At 37.2% G+C, this 21,187-nt stretch overlaps 1 protein-coding gene and 1 pseudogene across 1 annotated transcript in view; one reads left to right on the top strand and one right to left on the bottom strand.

The window, feature by feature from the left end:
* LOC126176696 (uncharacterized) overlaps window positions 1-20,084 on the top strand; it is an 84,329-nt gene extending 64,245 nt beyond the window's left edge. The window contains exons 4-5 of the mRNA XM_049923858.1: window positions 10,970-11,056; window positions 19,873-20,084. Coding sequence (XP_049779815.1) covers window positions 10,970-11,056; window positions 19,873-19,986 — 201 coding nt within the window. The 3' untranslated portion in view covers window positions 19,987-20,084. The remainder of the gene's footprint in view (window positions 1-10,969; window positions 11,057-19,872) is intronic.
* Window positions 18,103-18,220, bottom strand: LOC126177624 (5S ribosomal RNA; annotated as a pseudogene).
* Window positions 20,085-21,187: the final 1,103 nt, after the last annotated feature.

Here is a 21,187-nt window from a genome sequence, read left to right as displayed (position 1 = left end):
AGCTTGAAGACAACGTAAGTCATTCTATGTATTCTCTGAGTCTGTCACAATGGCATGCATGAATAAACTCTTCACAGTTTACAAGCCATACTGTTCGAAAGAAAACACTCAAGCTTTCAAACTATCTGTGCCCTCATCGCCAGGAGTGAAAAGCCCACTAAGTGTCAGGGCTCGCACAGTTTTCCACTTATAGGGTACAACTGCAGCATCTGGAACCAATCAAGAGAGGGCTGAGGTGACACGTGAATGGAAGATGAGTTGCATAGCTTGTTGCAGCTTCAGTCTGCCCTGGGACTAATGATGTCAAGCAGCATGAGGGTCTGGTGCCATGTTTGAAGTTCCCTCTCCTGCCTACCCACAAACATTAAGCGCCCATCTTTGCTTTCACTTGATATCCAAAGGCTGTCCCCAAATCCTTACTGTGTAACCTTGGTCTTTGTTAAAATTATTTCTGTTTATCCTAATCTGAGCCACGTCCTTCAAATGGTACCTCAATATGACACATGAGCCAAGACTCTCCTCTTTTCAAATTGTATTTTGTTTCCATTTTCCAGCCAATGCTCAGCTATGGAAAACTTCTCAAGCTCCCTTTGTTTCATATGTTGCTTGTGCTCAGTACAATTCTCCGCAGCAGTGTGAGTTATTTGACCTATATCGATGTGGCTGCTTTCGCAGGGGACAGCACAGATACTTGGGCACTTGAAGAGCTATGTTATCCTTAAGAGGCTGTTTACCTTGTACCTTGTGTGAGTGGCAGAACTTTGATCTCAGTCCATGTCTCTGCAGCACATACATCGCAACTTCTGCTTATTGTCCCACAGTATGACAGGAATGCAGCCAGCTTGGCCTCTTCTGCCAATTTACAAGCTGTCCTTTGTCAGTGCCATGTGTAAGTATTTGCCATATCTCTCTTGCTGTAACCTTCTCCTTTAACACATCTCAAATCCTTCAATTCAGAGTGTAAGTTGTCATTGTTAGAAATAAGTTTTGCTCTTTGTACTAACATGTTCAGGAGTGATCTCTTGCGCACAACAGGGTGAAAACTATTGGAATTCAAGCACCTATGAGTGTCCATTTGTTTCTTGTACAATGAATGACCAAGCCACCTACTTTTAAAAGTACATTTTGACCATGAGGCCATATAAGGAAGGTGTCATCCGCAAACTATAGGAAGCAAGTTCGATGCAATGTCACAGAGTTCAGAGTGTGCTTCTCAAAGTGCTCCATGAAGAAATATGTGACTGCTGGAGATGTTGTCACTCCATCATACTATCATCCATCATTCCAAATATTTGTTGCAGTACAAGTAGTACAGTCATTGTTGGTGGTCATTCCATCATACTGTCATCCATCATTCCAAATATTGATTGCAGTACAAGAAGTGCAGTCATTGTTAGTATTATGGCATAAAGCCAAGCGCTGGCACGCCAGTCAGGAACGATAGAGAAGAGATGACTGTGAGAAGACATCAGCCAGTCACACGCTGACTGACTCCTCTGCAGGATGACAATGCGACAGCAGGGGCACCTACATGAAGAAGAATACATAACTGCCATGACCGACTGGTGACGCCCCAGTTCAATAGCAGCTTCAAGACTAGTGGGTTCTGTCGCAGTGTCAACTCAAGTTACTTTGCTTCTACTCTATATGCATCACAGACTTGGAATTGTTTATACTGAAGAAGCTCGATTATTTTGTATCCATCCTTTACTTGTGACAAATCTGTATAATTGTGAAGTTAAGTATTGTCATTTACTTTTTGTAGTAAAATTTACTAAGATGACTAGTTTGATTTGATTGTCTAGCGAACTGAGTACAAAGGATTCCTCAACACCCCATATTTGATGACGTAATAGTTAGGGCATGATGGAACAGCTTGATGACCCCAGATGAGAATCATTGGTCCAAAAGATCTAACATGTCTTGCACTGGCACCCTCATAAAAACTGGCACTAAGTCCAGACTAACCATTATGTCGTTTTGGTCATCTTAATTTTTATATTATGATTAAATGGGGGGCTAACTCAGCTGCAAGTTCTATATATAATCCTGTGGGGATCCCATTGGGCTCTGGGGTCTTGGTCAGTTTTAACAGTTTCAGCTGTTTCTGGAATTTTCTTTAAAATTAATTATAGGACAGTGGACAAAAATGCACCAAATGCAAGAATATGCATTGGATAATGGGAGATACCAGTGAAACTACCACTGGTTTCTAAATGAATTTTATTTGTATGAAATATATGAATAATAAATATAAGGAGTTACCAGAAAGAAAGTTTTACACACTGTTTTAAGATAACAGGACTTGCAGTGTGAAATATGACTGCATATGTGCAAAAAATTCAGTTGGGATTAATCATGTGGCAGTTGGCTGATCCTGATTGCTCCCAGCACCACTGTTTCTGTGGCTTAAATGGCACTTCTCCCATCAAATGTAATCTTGTGTCTGAGATAAAGTTCTCAAATAGGTAGAACGTAGTGCCAATCCAAATTATCATCCGGTCAGTCCAGTATATACGCAGTTTCCTGAAATCTGTCGAAATGTACATGATGGAGAATGCCTTGAGTGGCCATCTTGCATTGATGATGACCTAGTAGACCATCTGCTCACTGACTTCTTGTTGTGTGAAATAAAAAGTGGATGTTGCACAATATTATGAAACAATGGTTAAATTATCAGAAGCCATTTTCAAAAAGAGGCGAGAAATGGTCCCTGGAAATGGCACACAGTTCCATGACAATGCTTAGCTGTATATGAGTAACCATCTCAGACAATTTGTGCAGTACTTGCATCAGAGAAATCCACTTGTCCATTCAATATTCCTGTTACTACCTCCATCAATTTCCTTTATTTTTCATCATAAAAACTTCTCTGTTTCCAAACAGCACAAAAAGTGCTGGTGAGAAAGAACTGCAAACATGTCCTCCAATCCAGTACCAGGACACACACTTCTTTTGACACATGAATATAAAAGTTGATACTATGGCATGAGAAGTGTTTCAATTTCATATGTGTATCTAGTTGGTTTTATGATCCATGGATCATTTGTAAGGTTATTATTTCTTCCAGTATTTTTTGTATTTTTTTGGTCTTGGTTATAACAGGTGCTTTTTATTTTTTGCTAAAACCCCAGTAAAAAAATAACAGTTAAATTTTTCCATTTCTACATAAGCCTTTTTTTAAAAAGCAGTAATTTTTATTCATAAAATTTACATTGGTTTGAAATATTTCATTATTATAGAAAATGGGAAAAGCCATCAATGCTATTTTAATAATAATGCAGAAAGAAATGAGTAACAAACACATATCATAAGCATTGGTGCAGCATTGCTGAGACAACAATATCCCTGTTGCTGTGAGTTGTGGGTTAAGGTAGGTATGTATGTGCAGTGTGCAAGACTTGTCCCCACCTGGACTATCAGGCAGTTCCCCTCTGTTGTCACCAGACATCTGTGTTTATGGCAGAATGACACCAACCCTAGTCTGCAAATATTTTAAAGAAATGATGTAGCAATGAAGTACAATGCTTCATTTACATCTACTTCTGTAGCTATACTCTTCAAATAACCTGAGGTGCAGGCACCTATTAGTTTCTTCCTGTTCCGTTCACGTATGTTGTGTAGGAAGAATGGTTATTTGAATACCTCTATGCATGCAGTAGTTATTCTATTATTATTCTCATGATCCCTATGTGAGTGATACATAGGGGGTTGTAGTATGTCGCTAGTGACACCATTTAAAGCCGGTTCTTGAAACTTAGTAGACTCTCTTGGTATAGTTTCCCTATCTTCAAAGAGTCTGCCAGTTCAGTTTCTTCACTATCTCTGTAATACTCTCCCACAGATCAAACAATCCCGTGATCCTTCATGCTGCCCTCCTCTGTATACGTTCAATACCTCCTGTTAGTCCTATTTGATGCAGGTCTCACACACTTGACCAGTATTCTAGAACTGGTCACACGAGTGATTTGTAAGCAATCTCCTTTGCAGATTGATTGCGCTTCCCCAGTATTCTCCCAATGCACTGAAGTCGACCACCTGCTTTACCCATGACTGAAACTATGTGATCATTACATTTTGTTTTTGTACTAAGTGTTACACCTGGGGATTTGTATGAGTTGGCCAATTCCAGCAGTCACTTATTGGTATTATAGTCATAGGATACTATGTTTTTTTATTTTGTAAAGTGCATAATTTTACATTTCTGAACATTTAAAGCAAGTTAAATTTCTGCACCACACTGAAATCTTATTAAGAGCTGACAATATTTGTGCAGCTTCTTTCAGATAGTACTTCATTATAGATAACTGTATCATCTGCAGAAACCCTGAGGTTACTTTTAAAATATTGTCTGCGAGGTCATTAGTATAAAACATGAACAGCAAGAGTCCCAACACACTTCCCTGGGGTGGGCATACCTGAATTTACTTTATATCTTATGATGACTTGCCATCCAAGATATCATGCTGTGCCCTCCCTGCCAAAAAGTCCTCACTCCAATCACAAATTTCACTTAATACACCATATGACCATATTTTTGACAATAAGCGTAGGTGTGGTATTGAGTCAAATGCTTTTTGGAAATCAAGAAATACTGCATCTATCTGGTTGACAAGATCCAAAGCTTTCAGTATGTCATGAAAAAAGTGTCCATGCTGGTTGGCATAGAGGAGGTCATTCTGTTCAAGATACCTCATTCTGTTCAAGCTCAGAATATGTATTAAAATTCTGCAATAAATTGGTATCAAGGATATTTTACGTTAGTTATGTGGATCAGTTCTACTACACTTCTTGTAGATGGATATGACTTGTGCTTCTGTCCAAGAACTGGACATGGTATTTTGTTTGAGGGATCTATGATAGATTATAGTTAGAATGGGGGCTAACACAGCTGCATATTCGATATAGAATCTGACGGATTCCATTCATCCTTGGAGCTTTGTTCAGTTTTAATGGTATCTGCCTTTTCTCAACACCACTGACACTAATACTTTTTTCATTCATCTTTTTAGTAGTGCAAGGATTAAATTGGGGCAATTCTCCTGTGTTTTCCTTTGTAAAGGAACATTTGAAAATGGAGGTAAGCATTTCTACTTTTGCTCTGTTAACCTCAATTGCCGCTCCTATCTCAATCACTAGGGACTGGACACTAACTTTGGTGCCACTGACAGCATTTAAATATGACCAGAATTTCTTTGGGTTCTGTGAAAGACAATTGACAGTATTCTGTTACGGTAGTCACTGAAGGCATCATGCATTGCTCTCTTGACAGCCAAATGCATTTCATTCGCATTGCTCTCTTGACAGCCAAATGCATTTCATTCAGTATCTCTCTGTCTGTAGCCCTAAGCTTTGTTTATACCTATTATTCAGTAACGTCTCTTTCTTTACAAGTTTCTTTACAGTGCCTGTATACTATAGAGGATCTGTTCTATTGGGTACATATCTGTCCAGTGCATGGTTAACTATTCTTTTTAACTTGAACCATACTTCCTCTACATGCTCCTACCCTGTGCTGAAAGTTTAGATTCCTCATTGAGATCTGATGTACTGATTTTTTTATCTATTTTACTGAACTTATGTATCTTTCTGTTTGTTTTAGTTGTCATTTGTACTTTGGCAATAATTGCTGCCACATCCACATCATGGTAACTGATATGTTTCCATGTAGACATCCTTGAAGAGGTTTGGTCTGTTTGCTGTTATTAGATCCAATATATTCTCGTCACAAGTTGGGTTCCTAACTATCTGTTCTAGGTAGTTTTCAGAGTAGGCATTTAGTAGTGTTTCACAGTATGCCTTATCATGCCAAACACTAACAAAACTAATTTTCCCAACTAATTGTTGGATGATTAAAGTCTCCACTGATGATTACAGTATGATTGGGGGACTTAACATACAAGTGAAGTGAGGTTTTCTCTAAAGTTTTTGGTTACATGAGGAGATGAGTCTGGTGGGTGATGAAGGATCCAATTATCATTTTATGCACACCCATGATACTAAGCCTTGCCCAAATCACCTCAAAAGCAGATTTAATTTCTATTTTGGTGGATTTGAGTTTGTTGTGGACTGTGACACACCCTGCATTTCCATTGCCTTTTGCCTATCCTTTTGATATACATGCAAATTTTCCCCAAAAATCTCACTGCTATTACTTTCAGGTTTCAACCAGCTTTCCATACCTTGTTTTATGTGAGCTTCACTGATTTCCAGGAGAACTACAAACTCTGCCACTTTGTTGCAAATTCTTTGGCAGTTAACCATTAGCATTTTAATACTCTCACCTGTGGGAGACATTTCCTTCAGTCTTGCACTAATACTTCTGGGTTTCCTACAGCTATCACTATCTGGATTGGATATAGAGTCACCTGAATAAAAAGCCCTTGTGCACACCCCACAAATTAACTACCTGAGTAACATGTAGTGCACAACTGACCCATTTAGGGGGACCCAACAGTTCTCAACCCTATGGCATACAAGTCCACGAAGTCACAGTCTGGCTTGTCACAGAACCTTTTGAAGTCTCTGGTTCAGTCCTTCCACTCAACTCAGAACCAAAAGGCCAAAATCTGTTCTGGGTACAATACTGGAAATTGTGAGGTTGTTGAAACTCCATACACATGGCTGCTCTTCTTAACCTTCTCTGCCTGTTGCTGGAATGACCCAAGTGATCTCAGACCCCAAATGATAAGCATCATTTGTTCCAATGTGTGCCAGAATCTGCAGTTATGCCTGTCCTCTAGGCTTTGAAGCTGTACCTGGCTCATTCCAGCGACAGGCAGAGAAGGTTGAGAACCCAGCCTTGTGCATGGAGTTTCAACGAAGCTCACAATTAGCAGCATTGTCCCCAGAACTGATTATGGGCCTTTGGTTCTGAGTTGAGTGGAAGGACTGAACCAGAGACTTGCTTTAAAAGATTACAGATATGTCTGCCATTTCTATTAAATAATAAAATAGGAAGGAAATTATGGTAACAGTAATGAATTAAAAACCAACAATTCACTCATAATATACAATTAAAATATAAAGTAATTGATTGACACCTGTGTCGGCATATGTTTGTAGCCCCTGAAAACAGACACATTGACATGAAAAACAGAGTTCTTAGTTTTCACCTTTTGACACTGTCTGAATGCACAAATAGTGGTATGATCCCCAATTACAATGAGATTTATGAGCAGAATTATAAAAAAAAAATAGAATCAATAGGAGAATACTAGTAATTCTTTGTAGTATTCAACCACTTATCACCTTTCGAGAAAAGCAGCAAGTGGTGGATGGACTAAGTTTTCCTGTATGTGCCTGTTTAATTTGATGTTTCTATGTATCTTGAAACTGAGTAAGAATTTTTTGATCTTTGATTTTCATGCTTATTATGGAAAAAGATAGGAATTAAAAAAATAAAAATAAAAAAGGCAGAAAACTGGCCATTTCAGAAACTGTTTATTTTGAGCGGTTTTCACAGTCAGGTTAAACTGGTATGGAAAAGAACCGGTATAACTCAAAACTGGTTATTTCAGCAATAACTACCATCTCTAATAGAAAGCACTGTCAAGCAGAAACTTTTGCAGTTTATTTTTAAATTGGTTAAATAATCAACATTTTTGGTAGTAGTATTGTGCAAACCTTTTTGAGCTGAAGACAACCATAATGTGTAATAATGAATGCCATTTTCCCTTCTAGTATTTTAATTATGTACATCAGCTGTCCTTTTGAACTGTAGAGGGTTATTGACAACAAACTTCTTGAGTTTCTTGCCTAACTCGTTAACTAAATGTCTCCAAAATGATTGTGGGTGAACAACACATATTATTCATCAGTCACATTTTTGATCAATGAAAAATTTCTTTGTTAAGGATTAGTTACACCAAGCATTATTCCATACAACATAATTGAAAGAAAGAAAGAAAGAAAAAAAAACTGAAAGTGTCAGTTTGGCTGAAGAGTTCAAAAATATCTTTTTTCAGTTTAAATTCTCATCAAATGGAAACCTAATAATTTTTATTTTTTCTACCGTAATGATTATTTCCTCACCATATGTTTGTCACTGATGTGGTACCTTTCGATGTGCAGAACTGTACGGGTTGTGTTGTTTTGAAACTGAGAATGAGATTCTTTGCATAAAACCAATAAATAATACTTCTAAAAATATTATTTACTGCTTTTTCCTGTAGCTGTTTGGATTGATTATTCTGATTCATGAATGATGACACTCTGCACAGGTCAAGGCATGTACAGGATGATTTGCAGTGTTACCAGTTCCAAGCAAAGTTGCAGTACATGCATAGAAGGGCTTTGTGGTTGAAGAAACTGTGCATGCAAAAAATTGTGTATGTTTCTCACTTGATTGTGTAGAATTTGTCACTTAGCACCATCATCATCCATGACAACTCAAAAAACTGAATGAAAATTCACTAAATAACTAGCTACAATTGTGTTTAATTCTCACACTGGCTACCATATTCACAGCAGAGCATTCACAATATTACTGAACACTCATTGGCTGTTGGAGAATATGTGATGTCGGGTGCATAGAACAAGCCAAACCTCAGTAGCTGTTATCCATGATTCCATGTCTGCTACCATCCAGAAAAAAAACTAATTATGCTTGTTTGTTAAACAGAAGGTTGTTTACTTATGTGAGAAAGAATACTTGACCTGGAATTGAGCCTTGTAGAAACTGTAACATCTCACTTTCCAAATAACCAGCAAATATTATACCATTTATCTTTTGATAATTTTTAAGTATTGCATGTGCTTTAATAATGCTTCAAGACCCATGTCCTCTTTTCACCTCTTTGTGCTGTTTTAGCACTGATTACACCTATTTGAGTAAATGATAAGGTTTTGTGGAGAGTGGGAGTGAGAAAACCGTCCATAAACAAATGTACTACAAAAGTCACTGTTTCCTGTGGATGTACCCCAACATCAATATGGGATATGATCACCATGCACACGTACACAGGTCACACAACGGGTTGGCATACTCTGGATCAGGTGGTTGAGCAGCAAACAATACTGAATTTCAGAATGAGATTTTCACTCTGCAGCGTAGTGTGCGCTGATATGAAACTTCCTGGCAGATTAAAACTGTGTGCCCGACCGAGACTCGAACTCGGGACCTTTGCCTTTCGCGGGCAAGTGCCCGAGTTCGAGTCTCGGTCGGGCACACAGTTTTAATCTGCCAGGAAGTTTCAATACTGAATTTGTTCCTTGTCTGTGGCTTGAAATTCATTTGCAGATACTGTTACATTCTTATTGTCCAGGGTTCCCAAGTTGGTGAATGTGGTGATTAAAACACTAATTTTCAGTAAACCCATTTTTTATTTTTCATTTAGTCGCACTTTCTAAAAACACACAGTTCACAGTTTTAACACCTATCACTGGACAAATTCTTCACAAAACACATGACATACATACTCTTTATGTGTCTTGAAACAGATAACAGAAGGTCTGAAGCTGGCATGCACCCTGCCTATTTATAACGTATGGTTATCTGCCAGAAAGTACTGGAAGAATATTTTTTGTAATAACATTTTAATGAAGGCTTCTGTTTTCACAAAATAATATATTTTGTTAATGACAATTTTAATGCTACAAAATAAAAACTGTTATTGTTTAAATGAATTTGAAATTATCAATCAAACAACTTTTATGAATTTTTAAGAACATTTTTTCCACAGAAATTAATTAGCTTATTTCAGTCACATAACAAAAATTTACCTTCTGAATAGAAAATTTTTACCAGAGTTTTTTTTAAAATTTAATATCTGTAACTTCAAAATTTTGCAAATTACATACTGCATATTTTATGGATTGTAGACAACAGAATTATTGTGTGAAACAGTTAAATAAATCTCACTTTGATTTTTTAATTAAACAGATGACTCTGCATGAGAAATACTGTCATTTCATATTATCAGAAATGATGATTGAAGGGAATGCTCATGTTAATTACTGACAGATTGATGTAATGTTTCTGCACTAGCCCAAATACTAATCCACCATTATAGCATATGGTACGATTCATGATTGATGTCAGTGCCTTCATATTATAAATTGAGTCTAAAAGCCCTATAAATGGTTTCTCCCCTGCAAGAGAAATCTCCCTTGCATAGATTGGTTGAATTCTTTCTTGTTAGCTGTGACATTATTCATTAGTTGACTACCCATCATCCATTCCACAAAATCTCAGTGCTTCTAGGAGGGTGCTATGATTCATGCAGTATGATGCCTCAGGTAGGTAATAGAAAATACCATCTGGTGCTATCCTGTTACTTAATACTTGTGAAGTTTTGTGGGTGAATGTGTAAATGGGTTTCTGACATGAGCAACTCTTCTAAATCCAAGCTGTTATTTAATAAGGATATTATTTATGTTCGTATTAGGATAGTAGTTTAGAGTACATCACTTTCTTAACAGTTAATTTGAAAATTAGGTTCACAGTGAAATGAATTTAACAAAGGAGTTTTTCAGTAAAGGCATCACTTATTATATGGCAACAAGTCTTTAATACACTGTTAGAAATACAGCAAATCCTGATGAGCTTTTATTTTTGAGAGAATATGTAATTTCCTTAACTTTGGAAGGAAAGGAGAAGGGGGTGAGACATCCATATGATTGAATTTTATGTGAGGTTCTGAACATCTGCTTGGCTTTTCTCTTGTGATGCTTGTCCCTGTATTTTCCACATTTACAAATGGTTATTAAACTTACCTGTTACCTGGGACCGATCATTTACACCCTTCCATTTAAACCAATAGTGATGTTAGCCTATAATTCAATGATTGTTCTATTTGTTATAATAAATGTTTCCAGATGCCTGTATTCTCTCTCTCTTTTTTGTTAACAAGAAAAGTTATTTTCTGGACAACCAGTGTTTATTTGACAATGTAGTAATACTCTGGTACACTGCATACTGTCTTTATTATGTCCCTGATTAATTATTAAACTGTTTCCAAATTTTCAGACCTTGCAAGCAGGAAATACTACATCTACTGTCCTGTGCCAGTCTTTGAAGAGTGATCCCATTAGGGCAACCCTTGAAAGTGTGAAGGTAATAAAACATTGTTTGTTCTGTTGTAGTGGCTACTACTGCCGCTAATCTCCCTCTCTCTCTCTCTCTCTCTCTCTCTCTCTCTCTCTCTCTCTCTCTCTCTCTCACACACACACACACACACACACACACACACACACACACACACACACATAGATATATTGATATGGAAGATTGTACAAACAATTGGTGAAACAAGGACAAATGGAACAAGACAACCATACACAAAAAAGGTAAAACAGATACCAGTTTATGTCCATTGGCTCTGATCTTATAATTACCTCGACAACACTCACAAAAATAGTACTAATGACTTTTTCATACATTTAGCTACAGAAACCTGATCTGAAAAACTATTAAAACTTTTGTTATGAAGCCTTTACAAACCATATTTGCATAGACAGAAGTTGCTGCCCAGAACTGTACTTCTGAGTATCTAGTTATATAAATTTGGATCATCTATTAGTGGTGATTCAGGAACTTCAGAGTAATTTAACAAAATACTTGTGACTAAAATTGTTTCATGCCTTGCGAAGACAACATAACAGGGGTCTGTGATATTTACATTTCAGTGAGGAGTGAAATTGTGTGGGGAGAGATTGGGACAGTGTGAAGCCTATGTAATGGCTTCTTAGTGGAAGTTCTGTAGCATATCCTTACACATGCTCCATACAGTACTGATTTCTCCCCATCCAATTTCCATATTTCTGGAGCCCTGGTGATGCAACTCGCTTTTTCCACTTTCCACAATACTGTGCCTGTTGGACACAGACATCCGGCCATTTACCCATGAACTATTCCACCTTTATCATTATACATGTGAAGTGTTAAATTCTATTGCAGAGTCTGACCACTCATTTACTCTAATCATATTACTGGCTACAAAAATTCTTCTAGAATTACTTGTCTCAGTATGGGATTTCAACAGACTGGGAGGATAGCCAGTATCTAGATGAAAATGTCACAAGGCATGGAAAGTGATGACTACAGAAGAAAATATGCACTTAGCAACTATAAAGGAATTGCTGCATGGCAAAATTACCTACAAACTGAACATTTGGTAGAAAAATTAAAACAAATTTTGAAAACAAAATATTGGTTATACTTAAGTTAATTCTGTGTTAGGAGATGCAGGACAATAAGCATTGACCCCCGAAGCATCAGTTATGTCAGCTGAATTAGCAAATTTCAGCTGTTCAGATGTATACTTACCAAAATTTTAAAGTTTTTAACTTGGCTGAACGCAGCAACTGTAGAGCGGAATCTTCATGAGGATAAAGTGAAATCAGTTACAGAAATGAAAGATTTGTTCAAACCTCTTGATCCAGGTGTTGATGTCTTTAAAAAGCGTTCTTTAGAAGGAACAGTGGTTAATACTGGTTACATAATGTTGTGGAGGTACATTAAAATTGTAGCCATAGTAAATAGATCATGTTGACTGTCACTAAGTTTTGTGAAGTACTGGGTGATAATGATCAGCAAAATTTGTATGGTGGTTTTATTATTATGGAGTTGAATTTCATCTTTCATTGGTGCCTTATGGCTACAGTTTTAATGTACCTCATCATTATGTAACCAGTGTAACCATTGATTCTTCTGAAGACCATTTTTAAAGACATCGCAACATTGGTAAAGGGTTTTGAATAAATCTTTCATTGCTGCTACTGATTGTCCATAATTTCTGCATCTGATTGGCTGGATTTCACTTTGAATAGAATAGAATAGAATAGAATATTTTTATTAGCCATTCAGTATTTTTCATATAATTGGCTTCATCAAAGTTTACAGAGGGTTTTAGTTTCAGTACGATATTCAAATAGTTACAGAAAGGGGAGAAAAGGAACTAAAGACCTTTTCTTCAGCATTATGTAAAACAATGTTTTATTCAATAATTAAATACATACATAAGAAAAGAATCACAGTAAATAACTAGCTTATATAATATCAAAACATTTTCTTCATAACTTAGGTAAAACATATATTTTGATGATTAGTTTCTAAGAATTCTACAGTTGGATAGAATTCGTTGTTTTTTAGCCAGGTTTGCAATGTATTGTTATATTTATTTAGTGGTACTGTACGAGCTGAGCATGGTAACTTATTGAAAAATTTCATGCTTAAGTAATTATAGTTATTATGGACTACAGGAAGTCTTGTGGAAGACAAGTCCAGCAGGTGACTGTTTCTTGTACTGTGTGCAAGCACATCACATCTCATGTTCAATTTTTTCAGATTTTCTCTGGCATATATTAAACAGTTATATATGTACATACTTGGCACTGTCATTACACCAAGAGATTTAAAATAATTTCTGCAGGACTCTCTAGGTGCTAACCGTTTCATGCACCTGATTGCTTTCTTCTGCCATCTGAAAATACATTCAGACCCTGGGGAGTTACCCCAAAGCAATATTCCATATTGCAGTTGGGAATGAAAAAAAGCATAGTATGAGTGGAGTAGCAATTGCTTGCTCACACTGTTTCTTAATTTATACAATAAGAAAAGTACTCATGCTAGTTTACTACATAGATAATTGGTGTGTCCTTCCCATGAGAACTTTTGGTCTATGATTAGTCCAAGTAATTTCACTGTTTTGTTTTCATTTTTAGTTACTTTGAGATTAAATATTATTTATATTGTTTTTGTTTGATTTATGCACAGCTGGTTAGCCTGACACCAGTAATTAGCCATTTGCATCATTTCTCTATTTTTGTCCAGTACACTCTGTAAGTTCTCTCCTGTACTTATTAATGTCATGTCGTCAGCATATAGTATGTTCTTACATGGTATGTAATTCGAGAAGTCATTAACATAGACAATGAACAGGAAAGGTCCAAGAACAGAGCCTTGGGGTATTCCTCCTTCTATAGGGAGTATTTCTGACCTCTGCTTATTTGCATATAAAAGTTGTAACCTATTGCTTAGATGAGATTTGAATAGATGGAGTGTATCATCTTCAATGCCATAGTATTTTAACTTTTTGATGAGTATGTCATGTGACACCGAGTCAAATGCTTTACTTAGGTCAATAAGTGTTCCAGACATTGATACCCTTTTTTCATACTCTTCATAAACATTGCTCACCAAAGCTTCTACAGCTTTTACAGTTGATAGGTGTGACCTGAAGCCAAACTGTTGTTCATTTAAAATTTTGTTGGTTTCAAAATACCTGTATATCTGCCTATGCACACAATTTTCTACCAACTTGGATATGATTGGTACTATTGAAATGGGTCTGTAGTTATTTGGGAGATTTCTTTCACCTTTTTTATACACAGGCAATGTAACTGTGAGCTTAAGACAGTCAGCGAATATTCCTTCATCAAGTACTCTGTTTGATAGTGAGAGAAGTGGCATTTAATTTCTTTTGCTATACATTTTATGATGAGATTACTGAGTTCATAATAGTCTTCTGTTTTGGAATTACTTAATTTGTTTATTGACTTATGAATATCATTTAATGTGATTCGGGTCCAAGTGAACTTCTCACTTCTTGTCTGTTTTGCACAAGTGAGCAATGCTTCTGCATCAGAGGCAGAATTGATGGGTGGGGTGGTGACGCTATTTACAAAATATTCATAGAGATTATTGCAGTCAATAGGGATACTCTTTTCTTTATTGGTATATTAATTCCCCTTTTAATGACAGTCCAGGTAGCTTTACATTTATTTTTAGAATTTAAAATATATTCATCATTTGCACAGCACTTAGCATTTTTTAATTTCTAATCTGTAAAGGTTTCTCATTTTAGTGTAATTTTCCTTGTCCCTATCACTGTTATGAGATTTGTCTTTCATAATCATCAGTAGTATTCTGAGTTTGTTAAGTTGTGGGGTGTACCACTTGTTAGTATTTTGTTGCTTATGAGTAATATTACTCTGGTACCTTTTGGTTACCAAGGGGCATGTCATTTCAACTATATGCTTTGATCTCTGTCAGGAAAATGGAAAAACATTTATTAATCATTTTCTTGTTATCCATTACATGAGTCTAATCCACTTCTTTTAACTGGTTTATCATTTTGTTTACATTGGATTCACCTAGAATTCTATATGTCACTTCTCTCTCTGTAGAACTGAAGGCTGAGTTTTCTATTTGAAGCCATAGCCCTGCGTGATCTGATATTCCTGACACTATTACATCACATTGTATGGAGTCTCTTTGTACATTGATAATTATGTTATCAAGGCATGCGTTCAGTCTAGTGGGTGTTTCATTGGGACAGTAATAGTTTAATGACTTCAGAGTGTTAATTATGTGAATTACATTTTTTCTCTTTGCCCTTATATGTATGTTAATATCACCTACAATTACAATTGTATGCTGTTTATATTTTGACAACAGCTATATTAAAGTATTATTTTTTTCTATAAATACTATCTCATCAGAGCGTGGGATTCGATAGATTGTGACAATTACAGTTTTCTGTTCATGGATTACCACACCAGCTACTTCTATTGTAGCTTCAAGGCATATTCTACTAAGGTCTATAACTGAGTAATGCAATTCAAGGTTACTTTTGACATATATTGAGACCCCACTATGTGTAATACTTTTTCTGCAGTAGCTTGTAACTAACGAATATCCAGGAGGAACACACAAGTCTATTTCAGTATCTTTCATCCAGTGTTCATTGATGCATAGAACACTGCAGTTGATTTTGTAGAGACAGTATTGTAATTCATTGATTTTACGCCTAAGAGATTGTACATTTATATGAAGGAGGAGGAAACTATCACTGCTACATAATTGTATTCTACTTTCACAGAACCTTCTGTATTCATTTATTTTCGCTACATGATCTAGGGTTGCATAATTATCTGAATGAATTAGACTGCTGCGGTTTCCACTTAATGTGGTTTCTAACTTTCCTTCGTCTGTAATGTCATTTTCTCTAAAAAAGGAGGTGTACAGTCATGCTCTGTGGGACTGTCTTTTAAGACAAGGCTGCTGCGTGCTCGTATTTCATTTACAACTTTGTTTATCTCCTGACACAAAAATGTTTTCCCATGGTAATTTAGATGCTCACCATGTTCAGTGTGCAAATTTCTTTCAAGTCTGCTAATATCCACTGCATTGCATTTAGCATAAATGGAACACAGTTGTGTGATATTAATATTTGTTTTATGAATCTCTTTTGTTAACACATGAATTATAGATCAAGTCATGTCTATGAGGTATCGTCACAACAATAGTGTTTTCCATCTTACATCTAAAAAAAATTTCAAACCTGTTATACACTTTTTGGCTTCATTATGTGCTACATCATTTGCACCAGTCACACAAACAACAAAGTCACTGTCCCTTGTTGTATTCTTGTGTTCTAAGATGTCTTCAACAATATTTTCTGTCCTTGCACCAGGTTTTACGATGCCAGTTGCACGAAGAACCGTATTCACATCCTGTAGAATATTTGGTAGCTTTCTTCCAAGGCTGTCCGCTAGGAAAAGCACATTGTGTTTCTTTGTTCGCTGTTTCTGGCTGTTGGTGATGTTTTTGCAGTTTTTATCTTCACGTTGGGTGGCTTGTTCACTTTCAATGTTTATGGGGTTGCTGCTGCTTTCTGATAACACACTGAACTTGTTTGTGCACACGAGATTAGGTTTATTCTATGTATTTTGTTGTGAGCAAGGCACTTTTTTAGTCACTTTGTTTGGCATTACATGAGAAATAGTTTTTGAATTGTTTACACACTTTAGGCCACAATTTTCACCAAAATGGTGGGAGAAAGACAATAAAACAATCAGATCCTCAAGCAGAATTACAAGTAGTGAAATACTGCTGCAGATGATGCAGTTAACAGTCCCCTGGTTTACAACATAATCCAGAATGTGAAGTACGTATATGGAGGATAGCATAAAAGGCCATCGCAGCTTTCATAGAAATGGAATGGCTAACTATATGCTGCTGGCCATTAAAATTGCAAAACCACACAAGTGGCATGCAAGAAATGTCAGACTGGCAAGAAAAGTGTAGTACGTGCTTGGATGTGAAAATAATTAGCATTTCTGCCAAATTGCACAGGATAGGTAACACCATCCGTATTCTGTATATCAGAAAAAATTGTGCATGTTTCTCATTAAATTTGAATGTTGTGTGTTTGTGGGTATATTGTGTTATGCCTCATATAAGAAAGGGAAACATCTACTAGCATGTGTCCAAAAAATTTCACAGTAGTAGGTTCATGTTCCGTCGGGAATGCAGTTATTTTGTGTCAGGGAATGGGCTGTCCACACAGTTCATATGATGATGCCTGGAGCTCCCAGATTGGCAGCATGGTGACTACCCTTGACTCAGCTGCAGATTAAGGTGTGCCAATATAGGTGCACTCAACGACAACGCTAAACATAGGAGTGGCACCATGTTGTTTCTTCAGATGGGTCCCAGTTCTATATACAGCAACATGAGGAGAGCAGATATTGCTAGATATTACATTTGTCACCATCATTCTGGCCCAGTATACCTAATGGGATGGTATTATGTGCCATTGAGCACACAACATGACCATCTTTGGTTCACATAGCCATTAATTTAGACAACAGTGCATTGAGGCCAGTAGCTGTGCCCAATCTTTGACATATATTACATTATCTTTCAATAAGATAACACTAGACTGCATGCTGCATGTGCTGGCTTTGACATACATCAGTACAGAAGGTGTTTGACTGTTGTACTGGTGAACACATTTTCCAAATCTCTCATGAACTGACTATGTGAGTATTCTTTGGCTCTAACTGAATTCTCCCATTGATAACAAAATTCAAAACATTAGGATTCCACAAAAACTCAGCTTTGATACCCACGCAGGAAAATTGTAGCAGATTACTTTAGTCATAGACTGAAAGCACTCTGTCTTCAGGCCACAAGTGGCCCACCGGGACCATCTGACCGCTGTGTCATCCTCAGCTGAGGACGTGGATAGGAGGGGCATGTGGTCAGTACACTGCTCTCCCGGTCGTTATGATGGTTTTCTTTGACCGGAGCCGCTACTATTAAGTTGAGTAGCTCCTCAATTGGCATCACGAGGCTGAGTGCACCCTGAAAAATGGCAACAGCGCATGGCGGCCCAGATGGTCACCCATCCAAGTGCCGGCCACACCTGACAGCGCTTAACTTCAGTGATCTGACGGGAACCGGTGTATCCACTGCGGCAAGGCCGTTGCCTTTTATCGTAAACTAAAGACCCAAAAAGCTGGTACACCTGCCTAATGTTCTACAGGGCCCCGCAAGCACACAGAAGTGCTGCAACATGATGTGGCATGAACTTGACTAATGTCTGAAGCAGTGTTGGGAGGGAATTGACTTGATAAATCTGTAAGGGTATGAGGGGTAGTAGATCTCTTCTGAACTGCACATTGCAAGGCAACCCAGATACACTCAATATGTTCAAGTCTGGGGAGTTTGGTGGACAGCACAAAGTTTTAACTCAGAAGAGTGTTCCTGCAGCCACTCTGTAGCAATTGTGGATGTGTGGGGCATCAAATTGTGCTACTGGAATTGTCCAATTCTGTCGGAATGCACAATGGAGATGAATGGATGCAGGTGATCAGAAAGGGTGCTTACATACATGTCACCTGGCAGAGTCGTATTCCATATCACTCCACCTGCACTCACCCCACACTATTACAGAGCTTCCACCAGCTTGAGCAGTCCCCTGCTGACGTGCAGGGTCCATGGATTCATGAGGTTCATACACATCCATCTGCTCAATACAATTTGAAATGAGTCTCGTCTCACCAGGCAACACGTTTCCAGTCATGAACAGTCCAATGTCGGTGTTGACAGGCCCAGGTGAGGCATATAGCTTTGTGTTGTGCAGTCAAGGGTACACGAGTAGGCCTTTGGCTCCAAAATGCCATATCAATGATGTTTTGTTGAATGATTCACATGCTGACACTTGTTGATTGTCCAGCATTGAAATTTGCAGAAACATGCCGAAGGGTTGCACTTCCGTCATGGTGAACAATTCTCTTTAGTCATCGATGGTCCCATTCTTGCAGGATCTTTTTCTGGCCGCAGCCATGTTTTACCGGATTCCTGATATTCACAGTACGGCAAAATCCCCACTTCATATACCTCAGAGATGCTGTGTCCCATCACTCATGGGCTGACTGTGACAAAACTCACATTCAAGCTCACTTAAATGTAGATAACCTGCCGTTGTAGCAGCAGTGATCGATCTAACAACTGCATTGCCGACCGCAGCACCATATTCTTCATGTTTACATATCTCTGAAAGTGTGCCTATCCCAGTTTCTTTGGTGCTTTAGTGTACATTCACTGTGCAATATGAGGAACATTGTCAGTAAAGAACTCATACTGTATGCATATTTTGTACTTTTTTCTGCCCACATGAGTTATGCAATAGTACTGTGTGGTAATTCTGTAGGCTTAAAATTAGTGAATGGGAAAAGAAGTACTTACCTGAAATTAATCATGTATAGATTGTTTCACAAAACATTATATAATGACAGAAACTAGGTGAACAAACATAATATAATGACAGAAACTAGCCTGTACACCTACAACTGGCTTTCTTTTGTGAGAGGAAACCTAAGTATGGAGGTTAATCCATTACCATAACACAAGTGGTGTTTATACAGTTAAACTGCCATATACTGGGCTGGCAAGGACCCTTAACTACTACAAATGTCTTGGTCATGTCTGCTGCAAGAAATTACCTGAAAGTATCGATACAGTATGCTGATGTTACAAATACCTTCAAATTTTTGAGTAATATTCCCTTTATTTTCTGTATTAGTGTGGCTTGCTTTGATTCTTGCATGTATATTTGATAAAAAAAATTTGTGTTACAGCCATCATTATTTTCTCGTTCATGTGTGAAAAATCCATGGGAATACACAGGAATGACGAGTCCTACACCAGTCTGTTGCCATGAAGGAAGAGTGGTTGAATGTGTTAATGCTTAAGAGAGCAAACTGTAAACAATTTCAGTGTAAATAAGTGTTTCCTTATAGTTTCTGTAAATGTTAATGTTAAATGTAAACCACTAGATTATTAAACAATGTACGGATTATTTTATTTCTTTGCAGCTGCTCTAATAACAATATTTTCATTTTTATGCACATTTTTCTTGTTGAAAGAAAATACTGTCCATTATAGAGTGTAAATTTATCTTCATAAATAAAGGTAGTTGATGTTTGCTATGATGAAATACATGACAGCTTTGGACCCACAAACAAACGAAACTATTTTCTACACCTACATCTGTACTCTGCAAACCACCATGAAGTGCATGACAGAAGGTACCAGTTATTAGGTTTCTTCCCATTCCATTCAGGCATGGAGTATGGGAAGAATGACTGTTGAATGCCTCTGTGTGTGCAGTAATTATTCTAATCTTCATGATCCCGATGTGAGTGATATGTAGGGGGTTGTAGTATATTCCTAGAGTCAACATTTATAGCTAGTTTTTGAAACTTTGTTAGTAGAAGGAAAAAATACTAGCTGGAGTGCAGAGTGAACAATATGCACATGTTTTAGTTGTATGACCACTTGGCATGTTTCTGTGCCTAACATTTCATCTCATAATGTCATATAATTACACCGATGTACAAATTTCATGAGTATTGACTTCTTCAGATATATTGTGTGTTCAATGAAAATTTGACATTTGAATAGCAGCTTCATTGTCAGCTCTTTAAAATAGGCTTGGTGGTAGTAGATTGAGGTCAGTTAGGAGATTTTTTTGTGGATGTGGATATTCCACCAGTACCATAATCAGAGGTGGTATACAGGATTTTACAGTATCCTAGTCTCAGACATTATAAACACTCTTGCTGCTTGCCTTTAAGGAAATACATTATGTACGTTTCTTATGTATCGCTGTCCTAAAAAATTGGAGTTTCTTAATGCTTAGTGACTCATACCAAAGCATGCTAAAATTTCTTTACATAGTGAAAATGACTGATTTATATTAGTGACTCATAGTATTTTAAATTTTCTTCATGTGTGAGACTAACTGATTTGGATACAACTATTTTCTTCACAATGAATTTCCAAGCAAAACAACACTTTGTTTGAAGTGATCTTGAAGACTTTCTTCAAATAACCCGTGAGCCTGTCAACCCGCCATCATGAAAATAAGAAGTTAATGGCAGGAACTTCATA

This window comes from Schistocerca cancellata, chromosome 3, assembly GCF_023864275.1.
Source record: "Schistocerca cancellata isolate TAMUIC-IGC-003103 chromosome 3, iqSchCanc2.1, whole genome shotgun sequence".
NCBI classification, from domain to species: domain Eukaryota; kingdom Metazoa; phylum Arthropoda; class Insecta; order Orthoptera; family Acrididae; genus Schistocerca; species Schistocerca cancellata.
The sequence above is the reverse complement of the archived record's forward strand: the minus strand, read 5'-3'. Positions and strand labels throughout refer to the sequence as shown.